Here is a 21394-nt window from a genome sequence, read left to right as displayed (position 1 = left end):
TTGCAGAAGTTTTATTGGAGAATGTGTCTGCGTGTGAGTGTATAACACGCAGTCGTGCGTGAGAGCTTTGTTCGATGGGTCTTTGTCATTAACCCCCCACCCCACCACCACCACCTCCCAAATAACTGTCATTTTTTGATCAGAACAAACGCTGATGGCACAATACTCTTCACTTCGGACACCATGCATTCCAATTATGTTACAAAAAAGTAAATATGGTGTGAAAACGTGCGAAAAATGGGAATAATTGATATTGTAATAAAGTCAATGTTTTCCGTAAATGTTTTGGCGCCCCCTGTTGTTCATTTATCGCTATTGAAATGTCCCTCAAATTTCGGTCACACAATATGAACACTGTAAGTGCACTTTCAGTGTAATTCACATGCCCAGTTTAAAGCTTATGTGACAAAGAGTGCAAACGGCCACACTTAATTTAATTTCTTTCAGTAGTCACTACGTGTAATTTGGGTGATGTTTTTTAAACTATTTGACCAAAAATGGGTGTGATGTATGCCGAAAAAATGAGTTGTTATGTATTTGTCAGGTTTGGATCGTATAGCTGGGCCCCTAAATGGATGTCAGTGTATTAAAATTATTTATAAACAAACTCGGGAGTGTTCTTTAGTGTGAAAAAAACCGAAAACGTACACTTCTGCTTCCCATCGAGTAATAAAATACATCAGAATAAATAGTTAATTAAAATATATGAACCAACTGACTAACTGATTTAAAAAGTAAAAATATGGCAAAGACAAGGGGTTCGGACACGATAAATATATCATCATAAAACATGTTTTTATTGTCATTGATGGGGACATCAGTGGCATTTTTGTTGGCGAGATTTTCAAAATCTATGGTTTTGTTTTTTTTATATGAGAAATGCCGCGTTTTATTTCATTAGAATTTACTAACATTTTTAACAGAAAAGTTAAATTGACATCAGAGACTTGAACATTTCCTTTGTCACATAAACTCATCCCGAAGTAAGTCTACTTATTATTTTGAAAGGTCATTAATACAGGAGAATGTTTACTTCCGGGATTTCATTGTCGCTCTGAAAATGGCAGAAGCTGCCTTCAGGTGTATCGAATGTAACGAAAAGGCGACGGAGTTACATCGAGATTACAGCAACGGGATCCTGAAGATCACGTTATGCGTGCGTTAGATTGTAATAATATTCCTATTGAATTTTTGGCTCTTCTTCGTTTTTCATGCGTTGACGTGAGCGAAAATAGGAGACCGTAGCAATGAAGCAGCTCCTCGGAATTACGCCTGCCACTCGGAAGAAGCCGTTTTCACCTATTTTAAATGCACATTCGCAACCTGGTCTCAGTTATGGAATTAAGATACAGATTACGGCCATAAAATTTTATGCACCATTTTTGGTAACTTTGGACAGCGTCCTGTTCTGAAATACGCGTAACGGATTTACGTGCAGCGTCGTAAACCGAGGACACCCCCATGTTACTCGACTTTGATGTATCGACGTTTTTGTTTGCAAAGCTTTCATTCCATGAAATATTTATTTCATTGCATGAATGACAATTTTCCCATGTAGTTGTCTAAAAATGTCCGCAAGGAGGCGTGGTTTTACCATATCACACTCTCCCGTGCATTTACCATAAATGCCCACAAAAGGGCGTAGTTTCCCCATATCAACATTTCCCATTCAGTTGCCTTAAATTGTCCGCAAGGGGGCGTAGTTTTACAATATCAACGTCTCACATGTAGTTACAGTAAAATGTCCACAAGAGAGCGTAGTTTTTCCATATCAACGTCATTAAGTTTTGATTGCTGATTCCATAAAGTTTGCCTTCCCCGATTGACAAACTATCCGAGTAATTTTAGTATAATATATACTTTTTCTAATATTTCTTTGTCATTACACACAAAAAAGTAAACATAAATAAACTTAATGCTATCTATTCTTCTAACTAACGTCCGTTCCGTTCATATTTTATCTCTAGGGTTCCTGCCAGAAGCCAGTGGACAAGTACATAGAATATGAACCAGTCATCATCCTGATTGATGCCATCTTGTGCAAAACTCAAGCCTTCAAACATATTTTGTTCAACACAAACTTGGATGTTAGTAAATAAGAATGCATACACTTAAAACCCATCAAGTACGAGTATATTTGGTGCATTTTGTCTAGTTTTTAAAAACTATTGAGGAAAAACAGCTAATCCTTCTGTAAATATTTTTTTTCAAGATTGAAGAATGGCTTTTGATTGGAGCAAAATAGTCTATTCAGTGACGTCAACACATAGTCATCCATTACCGTCTGTTCCCCGGACGACATCGGCATTCCCCAAATATAACTCGACTTTGTTACAATTTCTTTTGAATATATGGGTTAATTCCTACATCTAGTCATTGCCCACCAGATCCACTGGAAACTGGGCGTGTTCTGCGTGCTGTGCGAGGCCTACCTAAGGTGGTACCTACGGCACGGTTCAGAGTCCAGCGATGACCCTGCTGACTTCATCAGGCACACCAAAGAGTGGGAGTTCTACGGCATGGTGGCCTTGGCTGCAATGGGTAAAACAACCTGGTCAAAAACAGGAAGTAGGAAATAATCCCGCTCAACACATCCACTTTGAAGAATTTGCGTTACCTTCACATTTAGAGCTGTTGGCGTTCTGCGGCGGCGTGTTGTTGGTCCTGAGGACAGCGGCGACGGCGGCAGCGATGTCGTCTCGTGTGTCTGCCTGCAGCGACGTGGGCGTGAATCTCCATCTCCTCTTGCGAGCGTTGTTGCTGTCCGGTTACGGGAAAGTCCTCTTGGTACCGGCAGTGATCTGGGAACACGACTTCTTGCCGCTTTGCCTCGGCCTCATCAAAGTTTTTGTGCTCATGTCCAACATGCAGGCTGTCAGAGGTTAGTGATCGTGTGGGAAACAATGAAAGAAAATGCTGATGTACACTTTTTTATGATGTGGTTGGGGGGGTATTTTATCCTACAGTGATCCTGAATTGCAGTAAGAGGTTGGCGTTGTCATCCGTGTGCGCGGGCCTTCTGTCAGAGACGATTGTGGGTTGGATGTGTCAAACAGTAGCGGGCGCTTCCTTCAGAGGTGACAGCTTTTGATCGAACCTCCATCGAATTGTACAAATGCTTTTTTATGATATATATTTTCTGCTCTTGTAAATCGTAATAAATGAAAATTGAAAAAGTTGTTTTTATTTTATGCTATAATGACACATAGGCAGGCACTGGGTAGATTTCTGCGCTAACACATCGAGTGAGAATTTTGACTGTTCCATCCACTTGCTCTGCACATTTTTGGGAATATGGGAGGAAAGTGGAATACCCGATGAAAACCCACGTATGCAAACTACACACAGGAATTGAACCCGGCCGGCTAAGCACTGATCATTCCAATAAATATTCCCACAAAGTACAATGATACACAACATGAACAAAAATGTACATATCAAAACGCAATGTGCTGTGACGATGACCATTCACTTGAGCGCACACTCCACCGCCACGATCGGATCGGAGCACCTCACGTGGATTTGCTGCGGCGGTGCAGATTATGTTAATCTGCTCTAATCCGCAGTTGGCCATGGAGGCTTTGCAGCGCAACACACACGTGCGCCATTCTCACTTCCACTTTTTTTTATCAATTTGCTCACAACTGCATTCCGCTGATTATATTCAACCCCCTCGTAATCCTAAATCTGCTCATTTGCATTCTCACTCCAAGGACCCAAATCACAGTCACAACAAGATTTCTGCTTTACTAAATATTAACTCATTCACTGCCAGATGCCACAAAATATTCAGTTTTAGAACTATAGAAACATTCAATTCAGTATAAGAAACCTTAGACTTCCTTCTCTCATCAGAAAAAAAGAGTTAATTCCTAAATTACATGCGTCTGGAGTTATCTGATTTTGAAATGGGGGTGGCTGTACAAAATACAATACAGTACATACATATTGGTTTATATATAGGGCTTTAACAATAGCTGAAGCTGTAACAAAGCGCTAACATGGAAAAAGGAAAATGCTGCCCCCTCATGGAGGTGAAAAAACATTGCCAGAGGTCTTACCAGCGCTTCATCAGCACCCCCGCAAGAAAAACAAAACCAGAACAAATTGCATAATGGCGCTCCACGTCATATTGTGAATTCCGAATAAATTTGAGGATGGCAGTGAATGAGTTAAGAGGAAACAAATTCACCTTCACCTAGCTACTTGAGCTTTTCAAAATAAAATAGTGGAATAAAATGCTTGAAAAAATTATGTGTAGAAACATCTGGACTCCTTTTATTAACTGATATCATCCAGGACAGAAGAATGACACATCCAAAACAACTGCACCCGATGAAAACCTTCATTGTACGATTCAACATGTCACAATTAACAAGTGAAATAAAGTGGAAGGGGGGAAAATATTTAAACATTTTTTTACAGGAAAATGGTACAATCTGGAAGCACTGCATTATTATGATGTTGGCAGAGTGAAAAGTTGTTTGATTTTATGCTTATTTTTTTAAAAGCGTCACAGTGATACCTCGGTTTACGAACGCTTTAGCTAACGAACTTTTTGCCTTACGAACATTAAATTTGCGAGAATATAATCTTGCCATACGAACTAGTTTTCGGGAAACACACGCAGCGCCATAATGACTGGCGGACTAGCTTTTGGTGGAAGAACACCAAACCACATGGTCGAACAGCGCCACCGTGTCTGCCGGACTACTTTTCCACACCCACTTTCTTTGAGTGCACTCAGTGCAGACGTGGTTTGTTATCAAGTGGATCATTTTGCTTTTTTGGGACTGAAAAAGACCCCTCCCCACAGGCTTGTGTTAAACCGGAGAGGACACAAAAGAAAATTACAGTTGAGCAGAAGAAGATCATCGAAAAACACGAACGAGGTGTGCGTTTGTGTGATTTAGCGTGCCAGTACACTACATCGACCATTGCTACGTGTTGCTAAGGGTGTTTCTGTGTTGTCTAAGAAATGGTCTCAGGCAATGGAAGAGGTTGAAAAACCTGTTTATTCGGATTAACAAAAAGCAGCGAGTAGGGGTCAGTGTGTGAGGGTATTATTGCCGAGAAAGCACGGCAACTTCACTCAGATATCAAGAGGCAACTACATCAACGACCATCAGAAAGGTAAATAAAACGACTTTCTTATACAGTACAGTTTATTTCTTTAATTACAATACAATAGCACATTTATTATGCATAAATTAAGGTATATTTTGTGTAGTTTTAAGGCTTATTTAGGAGAAAATTGTTTTATGGGGACCTGGAAATGGATTATTCTCATTTTTAATAGTTTCCTGTGGGAAATTAATGTTTGGAAGACACACTTTTCGCCTTACACACACACTTTCTGGGAACCAATTAAGGTTGTAAGCTGAGGTATCACTGTATTTGTGTAACCAAGTTTAAAGGTGTGCAGTGTGACTTAAAGGACAACCGACGTCTCCGGACAAGTTGTGTCCATAATTTGTAAAATGGATTCAAATGACTTCTCCTGAGCGTATTTTAATAAGATTCCACCGCATATAGCTATATTTTACGTGTTAAGACTCGCTCTGAATATTCAGGAAGTCTTGTCTTTGAGATGGTGACGAGTCCGTACGTGACGTCACGAAAGGACTGCTCCAACCGAAAAAAGACACATTGTAGCAGTCCTTCCATCACGTCAATGTATTTTGCTGCTGTACATGTTTGGTCTGAGAACCGTGTTGCACTCAAAAGCCGCCAGAAGAGGGCATCCAAGCTCCATGTAAGGACTTTTCTCAACCTGTGGAAGCGGAGGTGGCCAATGGAGGTCGCCATTTTGTGCCTTTTCTTTTTGGGTGAGAGATTTTCCCCCAATGTTGCCTCAAAATGGGACATATAATTCTTTAATCGATTGCAAACATGTATGCTTTCGTCTTCAGAACTATTTGAATCATATTCATAACTGGATGTGTAACAAGAAACCATATTCTCCTAATCTGAAGCCATTGTTTTGATTCACAAGCAATGCAAGACGTCTTGGCGTGACGTCACGAACTTTCTGAAAACGCCCAATTTGCAGCTCAATTTTTTTGCAGATTTTGGACACTAAGTCATTTTTATTGGTGGTTTGCATTTAACTAAAAATATCATACTGCGTGTTTTGGGTATTTTAGATGCTATAAAACGTTTTTCTGTCAGTTAAAAAAACAAAAAAGTGACGTCGGTTGTCCTTTAATACCACACACATGGAAATGCTTGAGGCTGCGCTGTACACATTTCTGCAACAATGTGACAAATGTCAATTTATTGACAGGGCGCCAATATTTTGCTGGTGTACAATTTCTTTGATTTGTTTGTTGGTTCGGTCATTATTGCATTTTCTGTGTTGAAAAGAATATTTCAGAATAAGCAGCCTCAATATAATCACACTTACTTGGACTAAAGTATGTTACAAATAAGAGGTAAAAACTTCACGCTTGAGAGTTTTGAGATTCTTTTCCAAGCTTGAATCCCCCCCCCAAAAAAAAAATGGAACAATGTTATAGTTCAACCAATGCCTCGTGGTATACAATACAAGTAATACAATTCGTTAAGACTTAAGATACAAGAAAAACAGTCGAGAAGCATAAATAGCACGTGGCATAACGGCCAACAACCGCCAATGTCAAAACTGAATGGAAAATGATGATAGTGTGTTGACAATTTTGCATTGTTGAGTACTTTTGCTATGTTTAAATTACAGGATACGGTGAATTATTGTATTTATTTTTTACACTTGTGAGACATTTCAAAGTGTTGAAATGCTACATCGCCATTCATGAAGGCACTGGTAGTGAAAACATCCAATGACAAGTGTGCATGGTTATTCGTGTTTCACTGCTACAACTTTTTTGACGCCGTCGACACAAAAGACATTCAATACGTGACGATACTAAAAAAAGTGTTTTAGAATATGACACCGCTAAAGCTGCGTTTTGATATTTCTCCATCATTTGATGCTGTTTTCCAGTCACTCACTTCATTAGGTACACCAAGTGAATAAATTCGTCAAAATACAAAGCCACCATTTTTGGACAGTTACGAGTGAACACAATTTTCAACATTATCCAAATAAAATTATAACTTGTTTTATGAGCACAAATAAATGATGATTGACCAATCGCGATTAAGTTATGCGACTTGTATAGGATCAGGTGTAACTAATGAATCACTGAATTATGGTACATTTCCAATATTTGACTCTTTTTGCGCATCCGTAGTCCAAACTAATTTTTTTAGCTCTGCTAATATTGCTCATTAGCATCAACTAAAGGCACAGCTAACCTTGCGCTATGTTATGGACATTTGTGGATGTATTTTTTTTTTGCACATTTCAGATGCAGTTATGGTATTGCCTAGTGCCACACTGTCTTTGGTCATGCAGAAAATACAGACATGGATGTTGGAAAAGCGACGCAAAGATGAAATACACAAGTACAATTGCTTTGTCGAAAATATCCGCGGGAAGTTGTCGCTTAGACAAAAACTTTTAGATGGCATTCAAAAACAAACAACCGGTTTCAATGTTTAGTCCCGACTGGTGAACAAAAAGGCTGCCTGGTAAGATCATTCCACAGTTTTGTTCAATAACATTTCATGGATGATGTCACAGCCCAATACCTTGCTAGGCTAATACGCTAAAACCATAATTCATGTTGTTTTTTTAATAATCTCGCCCTTTATCGTCATGATCGGTTGGTTAACAAATTCATTCTTGGCCACAAGCTTTTCCTGAAAATTACACGGGTGGATATTATGTTTTATATTACATTATATAATAAATAATTTTGTCCATACATTTAAATGTAAACACCACCGGATATAAAAAGTGACCGGCTTAAGTTTATAATAAAAAAAAATTAACATACATACTGTATACGGTGATTTTTTTTTTGTCCTTTTTTTGTTCTAATAAGTAAACAAGTCTGATACGACCCCATCGAGTATGATGAAGCGAGCCCCTTGCAGCATTAAAGTTTTGACTATAGGATGCGCCACAAGGGCATCACATTCCCCGGTGCAAAATTACCATGTGGAGGACATCAGATGGTAACGCGAAAGGACTCCCAGCTGTCATCTTTGCCGACCCCTGCCTGGTTTTTGCTCGTTTCTTCAGCTCCAATCGCGACATCGGGGTGCTCGCCGGTGGGCGTGGCGCCCGGCTCGCCGTAATACTCGTCATCCTCGTCATAGTAGCCGTTCTCCATCATGCCGAGGCCGGAGGCGGCGCTCAAGTCCTGGCAGCTGCCCTTGTACTCTTGGATGGACTCGTGAAGTGACCAGAGTTGACACAGCAGCGACATGTCCTGTTGACGTAAGCCCACCTGGAGGGGCGGAGGGCACCCAAAAAAAAAACAAAAAAAAAAAAAAAAAAAAAAAGACTTTGGTTGCTCAATCTTTGCTTTCATCTCTCCATTTACACTCTGTAATCCGATCACGTGATTGTTAGTCCATTGGAGTGACCGCTGTTTATTTAAAATTTGAAGGAACTACAAAAAAAACACCCCATTGGTGTACGTCTATGTAAACTCTCAGTCGTACAGGAGTGGTCCATCGCTGAAAAGGTTTCTTCAGCCGTCATCTGTACTTCTTTGAAGGTGTCGGACGTTTCGCTCCTCATCCGAAAAGCTTCGTCAGCGAACTAAAGTTTGTGCTGGGAGTTCTGGCCCGATATATATCCCTAATATCCCCTATTAGGGATATATGATAACTAGATAGAATGATAGCTAATCCCTAATATCCCCCATTAGGGATATATATAGAGCCAGAGCTACCAGCACACATTTAAGTTACCTGACGAAGGTTTTCGGATGACACTTTCAAAGAATTACAGATGACAACTAAAGAAACCCCATTGTTGTTTTGACTGCATGTAAAATTTTAAAGACATTTCATTTTACTTTATGAGCAGCTTAACTTGTTGAACTTCTTTCATCTTCCCGTCATAACTTTGCTGCTGTGACATGTAAATTTCTCCACTGCGAGACTAATAAAGGTACATCCAATCCAATAATCACATTTTAATACAAAACTAACCAGGGTTGGCTGCTAATGATGCAAAACAAGACAGCTGTATGATGAGACTGATGATACTTGTGCAGCGTGTTCTACCGGAAACAAATTCCTTGTGTGTTCTACATACTTGGCAAAAAAAAATGTTTGCGTTTCAAATGTAGTTGCTCGGGTGAAAAAAAGGGACTTTTAACGCCAGCACAAAAAAATGTTTATATTTACAGAAAATAAATAGCTAGCTAGCTAGCGAGATAAGACCTTTTTTCGTTGCAGTGTGGCAAGCAAATTAGCTAACTTGTTTTGTGTTATATTTGGTATTCTCTAGATCACAGGTGTCAAAGTCAAGGCCCACGGGCCAAATCCGGCCCGCCACATCATTTTTTTCGGCCCGCGAAAGCAAATCAAACTTGTTAAATTCCATGATGATTGCTAAAATCTGAGCCAAAATTTCATATTTTTGGATGTCAACCATAATAAAAGTCATTATTCTTGACTTCATATTTGAAAACGAGTTATTCATTAATTTGCAGTGTGCTCTATATGTAATATTTGAAGGGATTTAAACATTCTAATGGGTTCCCCAAATTCATAACGGCCCTCGAGAGGAAACCATAACTACAATGTGGCCCGCGGCAAAAAATGACTTTGACACCCCTGCTCTAGAGTAATACCAGCAAGAATATATTTGTTGCACATCAGAAAAATGATGTCTTTAAATGGTGGTCTAAAAGGGATTTTTCTTGTAATTCCTGGCCACGTGTCAACTTCAAAGATTTTAGTGTCTACCTGCCAAGCAAATCTGAGCTGAGTTAGGGCATGACTCAAGCGAAATGAGTTCATAACATGGCACGGTTCATTCAAACCCAACCAGTTTGCTACGTGGAGAGTTTTGCTTTCTTTCTAACCGTCTGACAGTGTCAATCAAAAGGGAGCTTTGTTTTCTTGTACTTTTTTTAATGACAGCTAGAGCCACACAGGCTTCCCCGAGCGCCACGTTTCAATGTCACATTGCCCCGCTTGCTGTTCAGCTGACAAACGTGCATTGTTTGACCCAAGGTCGACCGTGTTTGTCTGAGTCAACAAATCACTGGCCTAAATAGAATTTTAGCAATGCTCGTATTTTGCACCTGGCAAATGAGATAATGTTTTCCATCAAGTCACCGACTGTTGTTGGCGAAACCATCAAAAATGAATTCCCGAAAGCCGGTCTGGTTGCTGATTGAGAGAATCCGGGCCGCTGGCAAGGAAGAAAAAAGGGGTGGCAGTGGGGTGTTCTATTCCTCACGTCAAACATTCTTCTGTATGCTATAAAAGCATGTCGGGTCAAGTTGATCATGGTAATTGTACAAGCACTGCATATTTAGAAGACGGGAAGCCTTGACTCGCGTCAACAAATGCAAGACGTCATTGAAAAAACATACGTTTGACACGTGTACAAAAATAATAATAATAATAATCAGAATAATTAAAAAAAACAAATGAAATGGACACAGATTTAAATGTTAATCATCAAGAACACGTGTAATCGACTCTGCTCTAAGAATTAGGAAGCCTCGGATATGGTTATTTTTGGGTATTTGGCAGCATAACAAAATTCCTTCCAGCTATAAAAATACATATGTATTATTGGATTGGATTTGCCTTTATTAGTCTGGCAGTGGAGAAATTAACATTTCACAGCAGCAAAGTGATGAATGGAATGAAAGTAGAAAAACAAAATGCATGAGCCGCTGGAAAGGCAGCCACTGTCGCGGCGCCGTCTTGAAGTCAAAAGAACAAAAAAAAAACCTAAATAAATAATATGACAACACAAAGACACAGAGTCATTCATTCTTATGCACTTTCTGTACCCTCTTTGTTAAATGATGCAGTTCTACATGAAAGAGGAGAGGATCAAAACGTCTTTCCACCAGTGGATCAGGGACATCATGGTGGAAGGTGCGTCGACTACAAGCTAAAAACAAGCTAAAGTTTTTAAAAAGCAGATGTATTTTTGATTCACTTTAAAGTAAGTGTAAATTGAGAGTTGACCAACTTTTATTGAAAATTTTAAAAGTAGTGTTTGGCTTGTTTAATAGAATGAGTTGCACATTAACCAAACTTGTCAGACCATCCTCAAAACGGACAAATAAAATCATTAAATGTTTAGGTTACGTTTAAAATGTTTCTTGGGGCAGTCTGGCATTAAAATAAACCACTTGGCAGTAAAAAGCGTACCATTACAACTTGAAAAGTCTGCGTACTGTTTCATCAGTTAGTGATGAGTGAAAGCAACGTAAAACACATTTGAAATTAGCAATTTGTGATAATAAAAAGCCTGGAAAAGTGAGGCAAATTTATCAGAAAACGACTAAATTGCAATTAGTTGTGATCTGGTGAGTCAAAGCCACACAACGTAGAAACAGAATTTAACATAAAAAGACACAAATAGCAAAAACGATTATGCAAAGCGACGAAGGGGTTGCACAAATAAGCAAACAACGAGGTGAAATAAAAACATGCAGGGGAAATCAAGGGAGTATGTTTGCATAACGTTACCATCTCTTTTCGCAGCAGAGCCAGGGCGGCGTCGAGGTTGGCCGGTTTGCTAGCAAGCAGGCTGTCGGCGTTGTTGCGCCCTCGGCTTAGATCGTCCTGGATCATTGTCTTCTTCAGGTACATGCGCTCCATGTCCCTCCAAGAGCCGCCGCTGGAGTTGAGCAATCCGCTCAGGCTCTTGGGCAACGGCGGCAGCCCATCGATACACGCCATTCCGCCCGCAGAGCCGTTGCTCGACTTCCCGTTCATGGCAACGTGATTACGATCGAGCCGAAAGTGCACAATGACAATTTTACCGTCAGGCGCTTTTTGTTTTAGAGAAGAACGCTGTTGTCAAGTCATGCAAAATATGCAAAGTGCGATCGACTACAGGTCGCTCAGACGCCAACAGTGTCGCTTGTTTCTCGTGTTAGCTCCTGCAGCCGACGCCATGTTAAGTCTAACGATGGTGGGAGGAGCACTTCCGGGCTACGCTTCTTACGTCATAGATTGACGCAGATGCCAAATAATATTTTTGGTTTGGATTAGCCTTTATTCGTCTCGCAGTGGATATAAAAAAAACATTACATTTCACAGCAGCAAAGTAATGAAATTAAGATGAAAGGAAATGAAGAAGTAGAAAAACAAAAAACAGGAGTAGCTGTAAAGGCAGCCACTCTTGTGGCGCCATCTTGAAGTCAAAACGACAAAAAAAACCTAAGTAACAAATAATGTGACACAACAAAAAAGACACACAAACAAAACCGTGTGTGCGTGAGACATTAGTACAAAAGGCAGATGGCGTGCTTTAGTTCCAGACCCGCTGGCAGGCTCAGGCACCACAATAACAAGACAATATTATTGAAAACGGTACACAAAAGCCAACCTGCTCAAGTTACCACTGTTCCCAAAATGACATCATGTGGGATGACACCGTATACTTGATATCACGATCATGATGCAGAAAAATCCAATCCAATCCAAAATGAATGCATATTTTTAATTATGCAATAAATTAACATGAAAGAATGATACAACAAACATGTAGCCACACACTACACTTTCCACGACATCCTTTTATATCCTGGAAAGCAAATTATAAATCCTCACTTTTCCTCCCCATAAGATGCAGTGTCAAGAGGATGATGCAGGACCAATTGTTATTCGTATTATCAGTATGCTGACACCAAAAGGATTAAGCGGGTGAGGCAGGACCCCCTGGTGGGGCAGCATGCAAACCCCAGGAGATTTCTGCTAATCCATTGCCATAAAAAGAACAATTTTAGAATCAGTCGCTAATAAGCATTTAAATAAATGAACAATAAAAAAAACTGTCAAGTGTGACCAGTATACGATTGGCCACTTATTTGTCACTCAAGATATTTATGAATTACCCATGCATCAAAAATCAAGATGCTAAAACGTACGACTCTTGAGGCAGCTTCTGAGTATTCTTCATTATTCATGTTCAGCAGCTGCTGTTTGGATATTTTGCACTTCAGCAGACAAAAAGCTAAATTGGCTGCGAGTTAGCCGCTTACTCAGAACTTGCACGCTTAGATTTTTTATAATGTATCAGAGCAGAAATATTTGCATCCCTCTGACTAAAAACACACTTTCATGAGTCATTTCACTTCACCATCTGGACCAGCAGCTGGCCTTTTACACTCTTGACCTCTTGACCGCGCCCCTCCCTCTTTGCACCCGCACGACTGCACCCACAGGAGCGCCACTTCACTTTTGAAAGACTATCACTTGCAGGAGAATTAATGTCAACTAAAACAAAACAAAAAACTATAAAAATATGAGCTGGCACAAGCTAGCATAAACAAGCACAAAATATACAGACGGAATTTAACATATTTTTATTCACATTTCAAACCGTAACCATGTACTATAAGTATATAAACGTATACAAACATGTAAAAGCTACATTTGGTGTCATCATAAAATCAATCAGAGTAAACATGACACCCATTAAGGCGGGGCTTCCTCAAAATGAACGGTTTCAAAATCTGGTCGCTGAAAAAGACCAAGTAAAAGCCATTTTGCAACATGTATCTTAGTCCTTTTAAAATATCAAATACTTCAAACATTCCCTCCAGATTTTTTTTTCTTACTGTGGTTTCTCACCTGAATTATATCAAAGGCGGTTACGAATATTTTAAACCAGTCCAACTTTGAGGGTCAGCAGAGGCAAGAATCCAGGTGCTCATTGATCTTGGACTCTTGGACGCTGGCCTGACAAACGGGACACGTGACCATCACCGGCGAGGACGAGGTGGCGGCGTGGCGACTCGTCTGTGGTGATTCCGTGTCGTCTTCGCTCTCCACTTTCAGCCTTTTGTTGAACCCCTCAAAGATGTCGGGAAAGTTGTTCCGCGGTCGCTTTTTCCACGGAGGAGTGTCAGCGACGGCGTCCCCCAACGGATGTTTGGTGGATTGATGGTTGTGATGAAGATTAAAAGCGGAAGGAGAAATTAAAGTTTGTGTCGGTGACTTTGTTTGACTTGGCGAATCGGCGATCGACCTGCCATTCAACAAAATATCAATGGAGGTCTGCTTATGTCGATCCAGTTCTTCACGCTTGGCGCTGCCGTGACGAACAACACCTTGACTCGCATCGCCTCTGGCAAAGTTGCTCCTGATGCCGCGAACGCCGACAGCGTCATTGTCTCCAATGCCTTGACGAGGCTTTTGGATTTTAACAGGCGATCCGTTAATGTTGACAAAGACTCTGGTATTAGCGACTGATTTCTTGGCAGGTGCCTTCGGGTCTCGCACCGTTGGCTGTCTCAACGCCGGGGGTGAAGGCGGCACTTGTTTCGCGACAGTGGAGGAGGCGGGGCTAGATGACATCGACGCAGATGAGGAATTCCCGCCCAGGATGAAGCCTTTGCCGCTGAATGCGATCACGTCCCGAATGTCTCGAGTTCCTGAAATGGACAATTATTCATCGTTCAATAACACTTCGATGGATCCGTCATAGCAAATAATTTTGAAGTTAAAAAAAAGGAAAAGAAAGGAAAAAAAACCTTGCGACAGGCCATGGTCAGCGCTTTATCGGCACCCAAACAAGGAAAAAAACAAACAAACAAATGGGGAATGGCGCTCAATTCCCGAATAAATTTGTGAATGGCAGTGAATGAGTAAAAAATCCCAAATTATAAAGAACAATCTACAATTATAAAAATATAAAGAAGGAAATATAAAGAAAAATAAGTGACAAGTAAAATAAAACAACAAAATAAGAAATAAAAACCTAAGTTAAGAAAAAAACATTGTATGTTGTATAAATAAACAGGCATATAAATGTTTTAATATTATAAATAAATATAGAATACATTTTCTTTTGTGCATAGAATACTTTGTTTTATCTTTTGACCACCCTCCTTTCAATTTTGCTGCTGTAGATTGCACATTTTCCCATTGTGGGACTATTAAAAGCTTTCTAATTCTGATTTGTACAATTCTATTCATGTAAAGATGACTGAAAAAAATTACCCCCCCCCCCCTGAAAAAAAATCATAACGCTACCTGGTGGCTTTTCAACAGTGGGCAACTTTTTGTCTTTTTTGGCCTCCTTCTTCTTGCCGTAGCCGTCGGGCTCCTTAACCTTGGTGTAGGTGCCCCCACATGTCCTCTGGTGGTCCTCCCACCAGGGGTCTAGGGCCGAGGGGGCCCGATTCATGGCCCTCTTGACGAAACCAAAGTACGGCTTGCGTGTCTGGCACGGCCCGTTGCAGCGCCACCAGTGCTGGCGGTACACATCCACCTCGTCGTTGAAGTTGTGGAACACCTGACAGGAAGTGGAGGGACTTCCATTAAAGCAACAAAGGATAGCGTGAGGGAGAGGGGGCATAGGGGCTTACGGTGATGTTGGCGCCGCTGTCCTTGTTGATGCGGTTCATGTGCTTGCAGAACTCGGGCCCGTGGCCGTCACGGTCTCGGTTGTTCTGCGTCACGAACAGCAGCGCGTGGATCATCTCGTGCAGGAGCGTCTGACCAATGAGCACCATGTATTATACAACTATACATGCATGATAAAATGAGATCCAAATATCATTATTACACAACACCAATGGCAACAAACACTGACAATACACAACACAATATGGCAATATATTATCATTGATTGATGATCAAGCGCTTACCTCGACCAGGTCTTTGCGGGGTCTAAGCTTGAGTAGCGGTTCGCTGAGTCGGATCGAACAAAGTCCTCCACGACCCTCGTATGAGCACACACCTGCACACCTGTGACACCACAGTACATTTAGCATCACAACAGACAACGACAGCATTAGAGATGCCATTTCAACATTTATCGATGCATGTTAAAGACCTGGTAGAGGTCATTTTGAGGTTTGTTTAAAAAAATCCCAAACATGTTTGAAGAGAATTGCTTCAGCAATGCCAGCCTGACCATTTGAGTGCCTCGTTGTTGGCATTGAGTGCATGCGTCTCATAGAGAAATATACAATACAGTGGATGTCTATGCACTACTCACAGGGTCATCCTGGGGCTCCACTTGACCTCCACGCCGCTCAGTTTTCCCCAAAAGAACCTGTCGTTGAACTCAAGGAACATCGCACGCACGTCTGGGGTGGGGTCCAGCGTCTCCCAGGACTGGTCCACAACGGATAGTGGTCTCTCGGGCTTCCAGGGGACAAGCGGCCCGTCGTGAGCGTCATTGTCGTACTGTTCCTGAAGCTGCAGGGCAAGCGCATAGTCGTCATCCATTTTTTACTCTTCCAGGGTCTCCGAAAAATGACACCCACACTGCAAATCCGAGAACGCATGCAGAGTGTACACTTCGTGGCCACTTATTGTCAAATTAATATTTTTTCCATAAACTGGGGAAATGAACAACAAGCTGAGCTGTTTACAACGAATGGGCGATTGTAAAGTATGAGGTAGGAAAGGCTAACTTGATCCGCCACAAATTTCAAAACAAACGTAATGTGTTCAATAATTATGGCAAGAAAATCTATTTAACACGATGTCACATTAAACATTCACACTACGGGGCTCAGTAAGCGAATGAAAAACTATTTATTCATGTTACTAAATAGGTGCGAAAATTCCTAAACCAACAAAATATTACACTGACAGTACCACAATCACTTCCACCGTTGACTCACTACTGTGATAGAAACGAGTTTCCGTATCCGGAAGTCAGTGTGACAGTTAAAAACACACTCGGAGTTGATCAGTTGTTCTAAAATAACACGACATACTGAAAAGTAGTTTTTACGATCATTTCTTTCTGTTAAATTTTATTCCTCGTGCTTTGTGTTATTTTGCACCAGCACCCCCCACCCCCCTAGATCTTATGACGTACAGGGTGACACCCTACTTCCTGTTATGGTTGCGAGCTGCAATGAACCATTGAACCCCGATCCGGTCATTTTTTGTACATTTTAGCCCATGTTTCTCAACGATTTTGTCAAAGGGTGTAATTTTGTCACAATTTAAAATGTCCGAAACAGGAAACAGACTCCGCAGGTTGCTGGAGTCGCCTAATTTCGACCCACAGAATTACGTGAAGCAGCTTTCCCAGCAATCGGATGGCGATCGAGACCTTCAGGAGCACCGACAGAAGATCCAAAACCTGGCCGACGAGACGGCCCAGAACCTTAAAAAGAACGTCTACAAGAATTACCGGCAGTTCATCGAGACGGCCAAGGAGATCTCGTACTTGGAGAGCGAGATGTACCAGCTGAGCCACATCCTAACGGAGCAGAAGAGCATCATGGAGAGCATCACCCAGGCGAGTATTGCCATAAGAAACTAAAATATGATGTGCTAGCCACTTTACCGAAACAAATAATGTTCCCCTAATGCAGGCTCTGTTATCCACCGACAAGGATGAAACCTCCAAGGAGATGCAGGCCGCCTTTCCCAAGGAGAGTGAGGAAGTGAAGCAGAGGAGCCTCACCTCCCTTCTGGAGAAAGTGGAGGGAGGCAAGACCATCATGGACACCCCTGGGAGGCACCTGGTATACAATGGCGACTTGGTGGAGTTTGACGTGGACAACATGTCTCCCGTCCAGAAAGTACACGCCTTCCTCATGAATGACTGCCTTCTAATCGCCACCTGGCTGGCCAACCGGCGCGGAGCGGTAAAGTACAAGTACAACGCCTTGTACGACCTGGAGAGCTTCGCCGTGGTCAACGTGAAGGACAACCCACCTATGAAGGACATGTTCAAGATACTCATGTTCCCCGATAGTCGCATCTTCCAGGCGGAGAACAGTAAGATCAAGAAGGAGTGGCTAGAGATCTTGGATGAAACTAAGAAGAACAAAGCTAACAAAGAGCGCGGCAAGAAGGAAGAGGAGAAGATGCCGACGTCTCCCGTTTTGGCTGAAGTTTCTACTAATCCTTTTGATCAGGAGGATGATGACGAGCAGGCTGAGGTAGGGTTGCAAAAACACATTTAATTTTTAAATTGGAAAATTCACATTGCATATCTGAACCTGGGGTGGAAGAGAAGAAGGCTAACATTGTTCCGCATTCGTTTACTTATGATACCACCGGATATTGTGTCACCCAGGAATATGTTCCTCCTGTCAAAGAACCCAAAATGTCATTTCAACTGAAAATAGTCCACCGTTTTTTCTCCCCGAGATGGAGGAGAATGTGGACCTCGGTCTGGAGTGGATCCAGGAGCTACCCGAGGACCTGGACGTGTGCATCGCGCAAAGGGATTTTGAGGGTGCAGTGGACCTGTTAGAAAAGCTCAACGAGTACCTGAAGGAGCAGCCGCTGACTACCAAGGTCAAGGAGCTGCGGGCCAAGGTGGACGAACGAGTCAGGCAGCTGACCGATGTTCTGGTTTTTGAGCTGTCCCCGGATCGCTCGCTCCGTGGTGGACCTCAGGCCACCAGGAGGGCCGTGTTGCAGCTCATCAGGCTAGGTGATTATATTCCGGTAGACCAAAAAAGGGGACCTGCATAAATAAATGAGCGTGAAGATAAAATAACGCAGTGGTTAAACGCTATGTTCCCAGGCCAGTCCACCAAGGCGTGCGAGTTGTTCCTGAAGAACCGCGCGGCGGCCGTGCACACGGCCATCCGGCAGCTGCGCATCGAAGGGGCTACGCTGCTCTACATCCACAAGCTTTGCAACATCTTCTTCACGGGCCTGCTGGAGACGGCCAAGGAGTTCCAGATGGACTTTGCCGGCAACACCGGATGCTACTCGGCTTTTGTGGTGTGGTCCCGCTCGGCCATGAGGATGTTTGTGGACGCCTTCAGCAAGCAGGTGAGGGTCTGCAATATATGGCCGGCGGGCTATGTACGCCCTTCTACTTTCTTTAACTCATTCACTACCATTCCCGGATTTTTTCGGGTTTTGGTTTTTCTTGCGGAGAAAGGTGCCGATAAAGCCCTTGTCAGACCTCTGGCAAGGTTTGTACAGTATTGTATTTTGTACAGACGTCCCCATTTCAAGCTCATATAACTCCAGAATAAGCGGTACGGAAAATGGATGGATGTATAACTCCAGACCCATATAACTATAATGACAAAAACCCTGGCACTGGACTGCACACATTTTTGCAAATCGTCTGGCACAAATTTATTCGGGAATTGAAAACATGACATACAGTGCCATTCCAGAATGAGTTCTTTTTTTGTTTCCATGCTTGGGTACCGATAAAGTGCTGGCCAGACCTCTGGTAATGTTTTTCCCTTCCACAAGGGGCAGCATTTCCCCTTTTACCATGTTAGCACTTTGTTCCAGCTTCAGCTGTTGTTAAAGCACTATATTAACCAATATGTATGTATTGCATTGTATTTTGGACATCCCCCCTCATTTCAAGCGCATATAACTCCAAACCCATATAATTTAGGAATTTACTGTTTTTCTTCTTGATGAAAGAAGAGAGTCTAAGATTTCTTACGCTGCATTGAATGTTTATGTAGTCCTAAATCCCAATATTCTGTGGGTACTGGAATTCAAGTGAAAATGACAAAAACCCTGGCACTTGAGTGGACACATTTTTGCACATCGTCTGGCAGTGAATGAGTTAATCGATCTAATCAATGGTGTGAAGGTGTTCGACAGCAAGGAAAACCTGTCGACGGCGTCCGAGTGTGTGAAGGTGGCCAAGGAGCACTGCCTCCAGCTAACCGACATCGGCTTGGATCTTACCTTCACGCTCGAAACTCTCCTGGTGAAGGACGTGAAGGCGGCCCTGCTCAGCTACAAAGATGTCATCGTTGAGGCCACCAAACATCGCAATTCGGAGGAGATGTGGAGGCGGATGAACCTCATGACGTCGGAAGCTCTCACCAAGCTAAAGGTGATCATGACTTGAATGGAAACGGAAGGATCAACTGTGGATTGATTGGTCATGCCTGGAAAGGGATGCAAGGATGACGTGTTAATATGATCATGCAGGAGGAGATGCGCGCCAGCGGTATTTCAACATTCGACGCGTACACGGGAGCCGACTGCTGGGTGAATCTGAGCTACACACTAGTAGCCTTCACCAAACAGCTTCTAAGCTTCCTGGAGGAAGCCTTGAAGCTTTACTTCCCCGAGCTCCACACGGTCCTGCTGGAGAGCCTGCGCGAGATCGTGGTGGTGGCCGTGCAACACGTGGACTACAGCCTGCGCTGCGAGCAGGACGCCGACAAGAAAGCCTTCGTGGTACTCAACGCCGACTTCCTGCACGACTGCGTGCTGCCCGAAGTGGAGCGCCGCTTTGAGGAGGCCGTGGGGAAACCCGCCAAGCAGCTGATGGAACTCCGCAAGAGCACCCGGCCTGTTAGGATCAACCCAGAAAGCACCACGTCTCTAGTTTGACCCCATTCTGCGCTTAACTGTTTACCCATTGGACTTGAATGAACAGAATAAAGGGGTGCAAAACTACCTATTTTCTTTTTTTGTGTGTGCAAAAATCGCCATAAATACACATTCTGGTGTTCACAAATACATTTTCTGGTGTATGCAAGGGCAAGCACTGTAAATTTCTCCACTGTGAGTCTAATAAAGGTTAATCTAATCTCATTTTGCAGACATAACCTAAGATTTTCACAACTACAATAACGACAAAAGTACTTTGCTGCCCTCTTGCGGCCAATGTTGGAATAACATTCAGTCTTGAATGACGTACAATCCAATGCAATACAATACATATTGATTTAGATGACATTGACCAGGGGAAAAGTTTGATCTTCAAGATTGGTTTTTGATCTTAAACGAAACATAGCATCCCAAAATCTTGCCTCAACAAAAATAAGACAGCTCACATTTTTGATGGAAATACAGTCTGCTTATGGTGTATACTATATTAATGCATAATGTGACGAATGGATACAAAAGAGGGATGTGACTAGTTTTTAACACATGCACACAGCAGTAATGATGATAATCTTTTATCAATATTTGGGAATTTATTAACTGCACCATCATCCTTTTTCCTCAAAACATCCTGAATAATAAAAAATAATAAGAATACATTTTATTTATAAGCTCAATGATTATTATCATCACTGCTACCCTTTTTTGGGCAGTGTCACCACAAAGCCAAAAATGACCTTTCCCCTTCCACGAATGGATGCACAAGTGTGTCAAATGTACTCCTCGCGCGGCTAAATTTAGTCTCCTACTCACCGCACACGATTCCTGTGTCGTTATGATCGCTCACGCTGAGGGAATTCTGCGCCAGGGGCAAATCCGTTCACGCTAGAGTGGAGGAATTCATTCAGGTACGCGTGTCCGGGTGGGATTACTCATGTATTACTTTTACTGGCCTCACTGAAACAAAAAGACACTGTGATAGTTGGAACAGAATAGTCGGGCAGGAGTTATCCTCTGTACGGCACACATACAGTTGAGTAGT

At 42.2% G+C, this 21394-nt stretch overlaps 4 protein-coding genes across 4 annotated transcripts; 2 read left to right on the top strand and 2 right to left on the bottom strand.

The window, feature by feature from the left end:
* The first annotated feature begins 1042 nt into the window (after nt 1-1042).
* On the top strand, nt 1043-4412 carry arv1 (ARV1 fatty acid homeostasis modulator). The gene is made up of 5 exons (XM_089021874.1): nt 1043-1156; nt 1968-2087; nt 2388-2541; nt 2630-2881; nt 2967-4412. Exons 1-5 carry the CDS (start codon nt 1061-1063, stop codon nt 3089-3091), a joined length of 747 nt encoding a protein of 248 aa, XP_088878000.1. The 5' UTR covers nt 1043-1060; the 3' UTR covers nt 3092-4412.
* Nucleotides 4252-12021, bottom strand: fam89a (family with sequence similarity 89 member A). Its single transcript, XM_089021875.1, has 2 exons — nt 11563-12021; nt 4252-8336 (listed from the first exon to the last, which is right to left on the bottom strand). The coding sequence occupies exons 1-2, from the start codon at nt 11809-11811 to the stop codon at nt 8055-8057; spliced, it is 531 nt and encodes a 176-aa protein (XP_088878001.1). The 5' UTR covers nt 11812-12021; the 3' UTR covers nt 4252-8054.
* A 1476-nt stretch (nt 12022-13497) lies between these two features.
* sprtn (SprT-like N-terminal domain) lies at nt 13498-16457 on the bottom strand. The gene is made up of 5 exons (XM_089021868.1): nt 16049-16457; nt 15696-15795; nt 15414-15542; nt 15079-15340; nt 13498-14477 (listed from the first exon to the last, which is right to left on the bottom strand). Exons 1-5 carry the CDS (start codon nt 16279-16281, stop codon nt 13729-13731), a joined length of 1473 nt encoding a protein of 490 aa, XP_088877994.1. The 5' UTR covers nt 16282-16457; the 3' UTR covers nt 13498-13728.
* Nucleotides 16458-16855: 398 nt separating this feature from the next.
* On the top strand, nt 16856-20421 carry exoc8 (exocyst complex component 8). The gene is made up of 6 exons (XM_089021852.1): nt 16856-17311; nt 17388-17960; nt 18172-18460; nt 18554-18807; nt 19601-19849; nt 19948-20421. The coding sequence occupies exons 1-6, from the start codon at nt 17018-17020 to the stop codon at nt 20353-20355; spliced, it is 2067 nt and encodes a 688-aa protein (XP_088877978.1). The 5' UTR covers nt 16856-17017; the 3' UTR covers nt 20356-20421.
* Nucleotides 20422-21394: the final 973 nt, after the last annotated feature.

This window comes from Hippocampus bargibanti, linkage group LG19, assembly GCF_051943395.1.
Source record: "Hippocampus bargibanti isolate YZ-2025 linkage group LG19, ASM5194339v1, whole genome shotgun sequence".
In the NCBI taxonomy this organism is placed as follows: domain Eukaryota; kingdom Metazoa; phylum Chordata; class Actinopteri; order Syngnathiformes; family Syngnathidae; genus Hippocampus; species Hippocampus bargibanti.
Note: the sequence above shows the minus strand (reverse complement) of the source record. Positions and strands in the feature narration are given on the sequence as shown.

Excerpts from the sequence above, each read along its gene's own strand:
- fam89a (XM_089021875.1), bottom strand. The coding sequence starts at position 11,811 with ATGAACGGGAAGTCGAGCAACGGCTCTGCGGGCGGAATGGCGTGTATC. Across the intron at positions 8,337-11,562 it reads CTCTGCTGCGAAAAGAGATG|GTGGGCTTACGTCAACAGGA; the intron begins GTAACGTTATGC and ends CCGCCCCTCCAG.
- sprtn (XM_089021868.1), bottom strand. The coding sequence starts at position 16,281 with ATGGATGACGACTATGCGCTTGCCCTGCAGCTTCAGGAACAGTACGAC. Across the intron at positions 15,796-16,048 it reads TGGAGCCCCAGGATGACCCT|GTGTGCAGGTGTGTGCTCAT; the intron begins GTGAGTAGTGCA and ends GTGGTGTCACAG. Across the intron at positions 14,478-15,078 it reads CACTGTTGAAAAGCCACCAG|GAACTCGAGACATTCGGGAC; the intron begins GTAGCGTTATGA and ends TGTCCATTTCAG.
- exoc8 (XM_089021852.1), top strand. The coding sequence starts at position 17,018 with ATGTCCGAAACAGGAAACAGACTCCGCAGGTTGCTGGAGTCGCCTAAT. Across the intron at positions 17,961-18,171 it reads ATGATGACGAGCAGGCTGAG|ATGGAGGAGAATGTGGACCT; the intron begins GTAGGGTTGCAA and ends TTTCTCCCCGAG. Across the intron at positions 19,850-19,947 it reads AAGCTCTCACCAAGCTAAAG|GAGGAGATGCGCGCCAGCGG; the intron begins GTGATCATGACT and ends ATGATCATGCAG.
- arv1 (XM_089021874.1), top strand. The coding sequence starts at position 1,061 with ATGGCAGAAGCTGCCTTCAGGTGTATCGAATGTAACGAAAAGGCGACG. Across the intron at positions 1,157-1,967 it reads TCCTGAAGATCACGTTATGC|GGTTCCTGCCAGAAGCCAGT; the intron begins GTGCGTTAGATT and ends TTTTATCTCTAG. Across the intron at positions 2,882-2,966 it reads CAACATGCAGGCTGTCAGAG|TGATCCTGAATTGCAGTAAG; the intron begins GTTAGTGATCGT and ends TTTATCCTACAG.